The sequence below is a fragment of the Bombus pyrosoma genome, linkage group LG8 (genome assembly GCF_014825855.1).
Source record: "Bombus pyrosoma isolate SC7728 linkage group LG8, ASM1482585v1, whole genome shotgun sequence".
In the NCBI taxonomy this organism is placed as follows: domain Eukaryota; kingdom Metazoa; phylum Arthropoda; class Insecta; order Hymenoptera; family Apidae; genus Bombus; species Bombus pyrosoma.
The window spans coordinates 4885838-4895842 of record NC_057777.1 but is presented as its reverse complement, the minus strand read 5'-3'; the positions used below and the strand labels follow the sequence as shown (position 1 = coordinate 4895842).

Below are 10005 nucleotides of genomic sequence, written 5' to 3'. Positions count from 1 at the left end.
CATATGAGTGAGATGTTTTCTCTTTTAAGATATTTCTTATTCAATCACCTTTTTTCCTTTTTAAAGTAGAAAATGATATACAAACAATAGAAGTATAAATTTACTTTTTGCTATTAACATGTGTCAGCAATTCAATAGGAAAAAACATTTAAAAGCCAACAATCTTTTTGTCCACTTTTTAATTTCAACAAATGTTTTTAAAATTGATAATGCTAATTCATTTAAAGAATTAAAATGCATTGAACATTTTTATTTCAAGAAGCACTAACTAAATAAAAAGAATAGCTTAATTTTTCGTGTCAGTTTCAAGATATTGTAAGAGTTTTTATCGGAATTATTTTTTTACATTTCTATACTCGTGAAAAAAGAACAAGACTCTTCTCGTATGTATATACATCTTTGTACAATGAGCTTGTGTGAAAAATAGTCAAATATATATATGATAAAAAATGTAAACTATAATTGTATTGTATATCGAAGCTATTTACAATGTATTATAATGAAATATCATTGAAAAACTTGTATAACTAAAAAGAAGATAGGAAAACTATAATTTATTAATGTAAACAGCATATTCTGTAATTATAAAATCTATTATCTTAAAACATCACAGAATTCAGAAACCTTTTAGCCTGATTGTATAGTATTCCTCTTATGGCGACGCTTTAGGTTTTAGTTCTTCAAAGCAGGGTCTAAGGAATATAGGATTCTTCTTTGCTGGATTATAGTATTCATGACCCTGAAATAGAATAAGTATTTTCATTTTAAATATAAAATAAGAAGATATTCATTTGATTATGTAAAGTTTAATTGTATAGAAAGATTAATAACTACTTTTGACCAATCGTATGACACTGCATATGCAAATATTTGCCCATTATGATTGAAGCAACATCGAGTAATTGGTTGCTCCATAGGTTCTGAAGACTTCAGTTTAGTTCTAGCATCTTTGTCCCAAAATCCAAACGTACCATCACCTCCAACGGTTGCAATAGTACCATGAACCGGATGAAATGCGATATCATTTACCTAAGCGTTAAAAAATTCATATTTAGTTATTAAAATGAATATTAAAAAATTCAAGAAATAAATCGTCCGAATTCATACTGACTGCATAGATATCTTGGTATCCATTAGGGGTTCCATTTGTTCTATGACATTTGAAAGTGAAGTTTTCTTTTGAACCTAGATTCAGATGGTGTATGGCTACACGACCCTCTGTACTGCCAATTGCAAAACCAGTTGGAACTTTCTTCTTATCTCTAAAAATCGCGATACATCGATACTGATATTTTAAATTTAGTTCTACCGTCTTATACTCTCGAGGACTGCCTTCCAATTGATAAACTATTAATCCACGTCCAGCAGTTCCTACTGCTGCCATTGGATAATCCTATAACAATTATTAAATATTAGTTATAATTTCCAAAGAATTATCATTGCAAATATAATAAAGAATAAATATTGAATATATTTACAACATCAGCACAGTAACATCTTTCTACTAAATTTATAGTCATTGCTGGCTTAGGACTTCGCAGATCCCAAAACTGTAAAGTATTCCATTATCAATATATATAGACCATATATAATAATGAATTTTTAATAATAGAAATATAAACATACTCTTAAGGTTTTATCCCAAGAACCAGTCATAAGACATGAATATGTGGTTGCTTTAATCCAATGACAAGTTTTAATAGGTGCATCATGTTGTGCTACTTGAATACTCTGATTGGAAGCTAAATCCCAACATTTCGCTGTTTTGTCACAACCTGCCATGAATACTTTCGTTCCATCCTGTTTGAAAGGGAATGAACTTTGAATTGAATAACCCAAAGAAAACATTAATCTTTAAAGATAACATGGACTTAAAAAAGTTAAATTTAATATAAAAAATTTAATAAACTTACATCACTCCAACAAACATCAAGAACTGGAGCGGCCATGGATTGCATTGATTTAGGAACAGTTTTACCAGATTGCTCGACTTCCCAACAGCGAACGTTGCAATCCCAAGAGCCAGCAACGAGGAAATTTTGTGGAATACAAGCAGGACTAAATGCGAGACTGGAGACAGAATCATCAGGTGGGGAGACAACCTCATAATCCTGCATTGGATTAGAAGTAGTCGACGTACCAGTTTGTAGTCCCCCGCTTTGATTAAACATCTTCAATCTACTTTACACTGCCAACTGTTATTTACCGCAGAATAATATATTATATGTTAATTGTAATAATATATTGTATAACAAATTATAGAAAATAAACAGGAAAGTACTCTCACGTATGTTATTTATCCGATAAGCAATACAAAAAATAATGCTATGATTTAAAGGATACATAGAACGAATACTCAACGTAAATTTTGAGACCAAAGAATTAGAAATAATAAGAATAGATGGCGAAGTGAATTATACAGGGCGGTAACAAAAAAAATGTTCCCGATTATGGTGGTTCGCGAAAGTATTGGAATGTTCGAATTCATAAATCTTCTTATGAACATGAAATGTGAATAACAATTATTAGACTGCGGATATTTACACAAATTTATATTTTTACAAACATAATTAAATGCATAAAAATCGGCAGTCTAATAATAAATTTCATAAAAATTCCAATATCTAGAAATATGTCTACAAATTTGCACATACTGTAATCTAAATCCGGTAATTTCCGGGAATATCGAGTATCGAGTATAATTCTGACAATTATCACGTTATGTATTATTCGATTAAGCAGTAGTTCTGTATAATATCACCAAATGGAAAATAAAGAAAACCAGATCAATATACTTGACAATTTACGTAGCACTTATTTGAAAAATGGATCCGCTTTCTTGAGATCCACCAACTTGACTGGAACTATTGGAATTATTGGAAGAAACGCTTACAATAGTGTTCAATATGGTACAAAAATGTTGCAGTGTTGCGCCAGTGTTATCACTTATCCATACAGTAGTCGAGAAAAGTTTAAGAAATTTATTACCCTATATAGGGATCCTTTTATGAATGGTTTAAGAATAATCCAAAATACTACTTTATTTCCAATTCAAGTTATTGTTAATATAAATATATACATGCTTCATAATGGTATTAATGATCCAAAATCCAAAGAGCAGCAAAGCTTGATGAATACTGTAGATGAAGAGTAATTAATCACTTAAGAAGGAAGATTGTATGGATTCTATACAATACATTTATGAGCTTAAGAAACAATAATTATCTTTATGATGTTATAATTATATATTAATTTTTTAATAATAATAAATTATAATCATAAATAAGAAAAGAATAAATAAATGGTGATGATTATTCCAAACATTATTTTTTGTTCGTTACAATAATATATTACATACTTATTCAGTTGATAAGATAATAGTATTAATCATACCAATGGACCCAAATTTATCTAATTTCTGGTCCTCAATAATAAAAAATGGAATAAATTTCAAAATTATAAATAAGTAATGTTTATTGTGTACTTGTGTCAGCACATCTACTATATAGTATTTACACTTATTACAATTATGATAATATTTATTATCATTTTCAATGTATATACATATAGAATGCTTTTGGGATCTTTTCTAATTTTGTTACACTATTTTTGTAATTTCTTTCCCAGTCCTCCTTATGGCATTTAGTATATACTCATAAAAAATTGACCTATAATTTTCAAAATCATGAAGATCAAGTAATTTGCTTCTCCATTATTTGGAAAGTATCTGAGTTTAAGATAACTCAACCACCAAAGTGTGGGAGTTAAATGTACACATATTAAATAAATTTATCTCTTGTTTCCTTTCAATGTTATATTGCTTATAAAATTTTAATGGAATCATTCAATGAAAGCTTACAATAAATTAATGAATATGAAACTATATTCCATTAGATTTCTGAGTAAATGTTTCATCATTCTTTAATACCGTCATAATACTATTTATAATTCTCTTTTAAATTTATATATTATTTCTATTAAATTAGAGTTACAATCATATAAATATTTATGACATAAAAAAATAATTTGTATCTCGTATGAAAAATAAATATTTTCCACAAGAAGAATTTTATCTACCAACATATTCCACAGCGTAATAATCACAAACGACTAAAGTTTCATAATCTATGTAACGTTCTTCATGGCCGTGTACGCCTATATAACATATTTGATGATTCGGTTGTATTTTTCCTATGTGATATACACCTTCGTGTAACACTCTGCCTATAAAAAGAGCGTGGCCGTCTTCGGTTTCACCGGCAGGAAGAGCGTACAAAGGAACACTTCCTTCCCATGATTTTACCCAATTCACATCTTTGCCGCATAATATTTGAAAATCTTTTTTATCGTGAGAGGCTCCACCCCATGGGATTGTACATACATTATTTCTGATACCACCAGGTGTGATCGAATCTCTGTGATGAACGCGGCCTATATACAAACCATCTTCTGAGGCCATTACAGCGTTTTGTGGAAGACCATCTGACTCGTTACAATCTATCCAACAGTAGCAAGTGTCTACCAATTGTTGCCTAACAACTAGAGCTGTACATGGTGATTCTAAAATGGATATATAGATATGTCTAATAATGTTTAATAATAGTAATGTTTAATAACATGTTTATTAATTTGAAATGTTATTTGATTAATTTGTAAGAGATACCTTCTATTAAAAATTCACCAGTTGCACCCCACGCTGTGCTAACCCCTATATAATTTATAACAAACGGATTTCTGTCTTTGTATGCTAGAAAAACATCACCATTTTGACGACCAATCTTTAAAGTTCCATCACAACACCATCTAAGAATTAAATTGTTGTTTCCTTTCGGGTTTGATTAAAGTGATATTTTTATATAAGAGTAGTTTTAGTTTCTTACTGAATCCAAATATTGAACATATACTGAGCATTTAATATGTTTCTTGTTTCTGCTTCTGCCACATCTTGTTCTTGGTTATTCCTTTTTATGGCTGACATTGTGTTTCTCCATCCTCCAATAATAATCTATCAATATAGGATATATTTATATTTATGTTATGTGCAAGTGTTTGGTAAATATCATATTTATTTTTAGCAAGATATAGACATACCTCATACACATTTGAGTCTCCACCCAAATGTGTACGTAAGGAAATTCTTGCATCGTGAGCAGCTTGCATACTCAGCCTGAGGCGAGATTTTGTGATGGGAAAATAACGATATTCTATGCTATCAGGTGTAATAATCCTAACTGGAAAAATATTAATTTTTTAATATATTTGGACTATGTTATTTAAAATATTATTACATCACTTTGTAGTAACAAAAGAAGCACAATTTTTTTATACAATTTATACAACGACTCATATTTATATGTAGATATAACAATGTTTGAAGAATTGTTGTTCTATATACTTGAGTTGATCAACTGATTGTTTTTTGTATACTAAAACATTTATATTCCAGTTAGTAGAAACATAAAATTGGTTTATTTAATGCATAATTTTTTACATAATAGACAATAAAATAATTAATGATAAAATTTAGAATTGTAAAAATTTCAGATAATAGTACGTTAAATAAAATTTATATATTTATACATATATTGTAGATGTATATATATTTCATATAAAGTTGATGTAACCTACACATTGTTCAATTATTTGTGCGATTTTATATATATCGCTATTATTTATTTTATCGGTTTATAAAATAAATGTTATAGTATACAAAAAAGCAAATAGTTCTATAACTACTGTAAACGAATATATAAAGCAATAATTTCCAAAAAAATTGTGATGTTTCAATATCAATAAAAATCATTATATCTATTATTTAACCTATTGTGCTTAAATATTTTATAATAGAAAAGTATGTTATACCAAATTTACGTGCTGACATTTCTGATCTTGCTAATACGTGTACTCACTAAAAGTCATGGTTGTTGGTTCGACTTTAAAACAACTTTTTATTATCGGCTGATAACGCAATTGACAAAGCAATTACAGTTAACGATAGCAAGGTAGAAATATACGGTTGAATTTGGATTCTCCCAATTGATAGTGATGGTTATGTTTTCTGTATAATCTCATCGCAAAGAGTGCAATTTGTCACATTGCAATCAAAGTTATCTACATAAGTAAGATACTATGTATAGATGCGTTGCATAGAATTGAACTTCTCTTTAATTGGCACCTTCCCAGGATACTGAGCGCATGCGCGGCATATAGAACAATTTTTATTGGCGTAGATTCAATTTTGATAGCGGGAAAAAGAGAGAACGAAATTTTCATCATGATTAGTTTAGTATTACTTTAGTATTTCATTTAATAGTTCATTACATCAATTTATTTACTCTTATTGATTATATTGTATTCGATATAATAATATATTTTTCAATTGGAAAAATTAACAAAATTTAATAAGAAAATTATTACCTCGTAATATTCGTAATATTTTGAAATTACGAATATTATCTCGCACAGTTTTTAATTTACTTCTCTATGTTAAATTCATATTGTAATTTGTGATCTATAAAATGAATAATTTTCTAACAACAAAGTGTAGGGTTATAATACTATGATAAAGTAACTAGAATGGGTCCTTGCACAGAATCTTGTCATCGTATTCAGGATATGCCAAGCATGTGAAGATGCGTGAAGCTGAGCCGCAACCGGTATTACTACATATCTTTGCAACTTTCGCACCACAAATATTTCTGAGTTCGAAAGTGTAGTGCACATGTTCATACTTATCATAACTTATTTATATTCTTTCTACTTTAATCTTATCTTCACAATTAACGAGAAAATCTTTCTATTTTCTAATTGAAGAAAAATATTACATAACTAAATTATTTATGAAATTTGATTTATTTTTATTACTAAATATAACTAAAAATATAATGATCTAAATTATAAAATTTTCTATTTTTTGCATTTTAAATTCATGGAACGTTTTTCGATAAAAAGATAAAATTTGTGTTTTCTACGAAGATGGTTCGAGTTTGCTCGATGTTTAGTTCAGACTTACTACCCGAGAATACACATATAATAAATATGCAATACGACACACATGTGTTTCGTGCGGCTCATAAAAGGCAGAATGTTCTACATATATGCAACGACATCAAAGAAGCGTCCGCTTGGAATTAGTTTACCGTCCACTTTCCATTTTCATTTTACTTTCTTCGTATTGTACTAATGTCTCGCGTTGTTACGCGTGTACGACTTTTACCGTTTCACGGTCATTTGATGGCCTCTTAGAAATGGACAATTTATACTCTGATCTGGAGATGCCTTTTTCGCGGCGAATAGAAAACTGTGTCAACAGACCGCTTACGTGTTACAATTACAATTTAATTTCGATAAAGAAAAGTCATTTACTGAAACAGAGGATGCTATTGCATTGAAGAATATCGTTTTTGAAATCTATTTCTGTCATTTTAAATATAGATTTCCTATAAAAAAAAGTGGAGAAATGAAATATATCAACTGTAATTGTTTGTAGCGACTGCATCAACGTGTTTGATTATTTGCGATTTATGAACAGGGATAAAGTATCCTAGGTCATTGTCGTTAATATGTTGGAATTCAACTGACCGACGCACATGGTCAATGTACGTTTCAAATGAATACACTTGTAAACGCGTGTGCAGAAAGTAGAAAGCATTGCAAAAGATAATGACAAGGATGTAGCAGTGTCATTCCGGTTTTCATGTCAGAACGCAGCATGCGATCGTCCCATTGCGATCTACATATGCTGTCTCATAACTTTGTGTCACGATCTTCAATTTTTATCAGAAATTTTCCTTTTTTGACATTCAATATTAAAACAACTCTGAAACGATAGAATAAAAGATTTTAATGATGTGCGATGAAATATTAATGAGAAAAGTACTTTGAATTTCTTACCTTAAAAAAGAATAGCTACTTTAACCTCAAAGAAGGTTCTTACTCAGATGATTAAATACTATACTGCGATATATAGTTTATTAAAAAAAGCACATTTCTCTTTATATTATGTTAGTGCGTCATCAGATCTTGATGAACACAGTTATAAATATTGGTGAAACATTAGAATACATTTCCAAAGCACCCGGAAACGGATATTGCACGCAAGGTCTACAAAAAGATCGCACATATCAAATTACATAACAAAGTACAAAAATCGAAATGTATCCTTTTTTTATTTTATCAATTTGAATTCTGCTACATACTCTGGGTTATTTTCGACTCGGCTATGGTTTGCTATTGCTAAACAATTTCCTGCCTAACCCGCGGGAAATTTAAATTAAAAAATTATATTTCAAAGTCCAGTTTTATTTTTATGTATATCATGGAGCCCCATTAATAAATATTTCAGATTGAAGATTAAGAAAATTATGCAGGAGTTCAATTTTATGCAGAAGTTTTCCTTAAAAGTATTAAAAATCTTTTTGTTCATTGAAACAGGAGTTAAGTTGGACCATGAAAATTGGAAAGGCGTAGCGGAATTAAATGTAGCTTTTATCGTTTCCAATTGTTTTCAACATTTTACTATCAACTGCTACTGTATAATGTTTGCTAATTGATGTAAATTATTCATGCATAGTAGAAAGTGCGTCTGTCGTAGCATGTTTGCATAATAATTGATGTAGTGAGAGAATCAATCTTCTATTGCCTATTAGAGTGGGATCAAAATGATCTATGCCATTTCCTTTCCTTAACGTGACTTGTTTTCTATTTATCTGCAATTTTAACACCTGAACATTTTACTTGCATACACTTGATTAAGAAAATACGTACAATTATATTAATTTTTTCCTTAAGGCATCTAAATATTAATTTACGCACCTTTGTGATCAAATATTAATATTGAGGTTAACTGTTGTATTATAATAATGTTGTTTAAATAAAATACGATCACAGATTGATATTATCGAATTGGACTTACTATGATCTTTGAAGGGAACTTCATGAAACTTTCTTTCGTACGAAAGGCGATTGGTATTCAAGATACTCGTGCGTTTTATGCGGATGTAAACCGAGCAAAGCGTTCTTTCTGATGTTTACGAATTTGATGCCTGGAGAAAGATAGGTATTCCTGAGGATCATTATCTATGACTATGTTTTGAAATACAGGCACATCCGTTTTTCAGCAGATCCTCTTCCATCTTGCTCCTATAAACATTGCATGTGAACAACTCGACTACTTACCCATAACTTTATGTAATCGTTATTCAACTTCATCTATGTTCGTTAATCCTCTAGCCGTGAACAACGCCGAAATCATATTCTTATTTATTAATAGACTACGGATTTTTATACAAATTCATTAATTTGAGAATATAATTGTAATATTAGAGTTTCGGCAGAAAATTGTTTCATTTATCAAATGTTATAGAAATCATTATACTTTGGACATTTATAAAATAAATATCCGCAATCTATTTACTAAGCACTATCTTATTTATATCTCGGTATGTTTACGAAAAAAATAATTATAATATTATATTTAAATTATAATCCATAATTAAATATTAATTAAACTATGCAAATTTAATTAAATTATATTTAATAATAGGACAATATTGAATAGTTAATATAAGAGCGCCGAATTTAAAATTCCGAAAAAAGAATTACAGAATAAATAGTACACATTTTACGTGGTAATTGGACCTGTAATGAGTAACATTGTAGTGGAAATTATGGTATTTGTAATTCAAAAGAAGACGTAACGCGGTTTCGTTTCTCACTGTAAGAAAGTTATCCATCTACCGTAACAAATATCTGTTAACCTTGGCAATGATAATGCATAGAAATCGGGGCTACATTTTTACGAAAGCCCGCAATCCACTGGCTGCGTCGAAGCCTGTCGATTAAGCTGATTGTTGAGAAGATACGAAAACTATAGTTACATTCAAACTAAATAATCTATTAATAGTATCTCTGATTAAATTCTATTCTTTATGTGATCACTTATACATAGAGAAGGTATTTATACGTTTTTTTAGTAAATTTTTTCTTTTTTACGCTCTATGGAAG

General features: G+C 29.4%; 2 protein-coding genes across 4 annotated transcripts; both read right to left on the bottom strand.

Annotated features, from left to right (window-relative positions):
• Positions 1-524: 524 nt before the first annotated feature.
• Positions 525-2418, bottom strand: LOC122570190 (protein Rae1). The gene is made up of 7 exons (XM_043732201.1): positions 2288-2418; positions 1914-2195; positions 1627-1800; positions 1479-1550; positions 1112-1393; positions 835-1029; positions 525-739 (listed from the first exon to the last, which is right to left on the bottom strand). The coding sequence occupies exons 2-7, from the start codon at positions 2169-2171 to the stop codon at positions 653-655; spliced, it is 1068 nt and encodes a 355-aa protein (XP_043588136.1). The 5' UTR covers positions 2172-2195; positions 2288-2418; the 3' UTR covers positions 525-652.
• A 605-nt stretch (positions 2419-3023) lies between these two features.
• Positions 3024-8041, bottom strand: LOC122570191. 3 transcript variants are annotated; one of them, XM_043732202.1, is made up of 6 exons: positions 7894-8041; positions 7582-7819; positions 5092-5231; positions 4881-5005; positions 4664-4803; positions 3024-4560 (listed from the first exon to the last, which is right to left on the bottom strand). In XM_043732202.1, the coding sequence occupies exons 2-6, from the start codon at positions 7649-7651 to the stop codon at positions 4070-4072; spliced, it is 966 nt and encodes a 321-aa protein (XP_043588137.1). In that variant the 5' UTR covers positions 7652-7819; positions 7894-8041; the 3' UTR covers positions 3024-4069. The 3 variants fall into 3 exon arrangements, with proteins under 3 accessions (XP_043588137.1, XP_043588138.1, XP_043588139.1); XM_043732203.1 differs by having other exon boundaries at positions 5863-7819; positions 7894-8040; XM_043732204.1 differs by having other exon boundaries at positions 5910-7819; positions 7894-8039.
• Positions 8042-10005: the final 1964 nt, after the last annotated feature.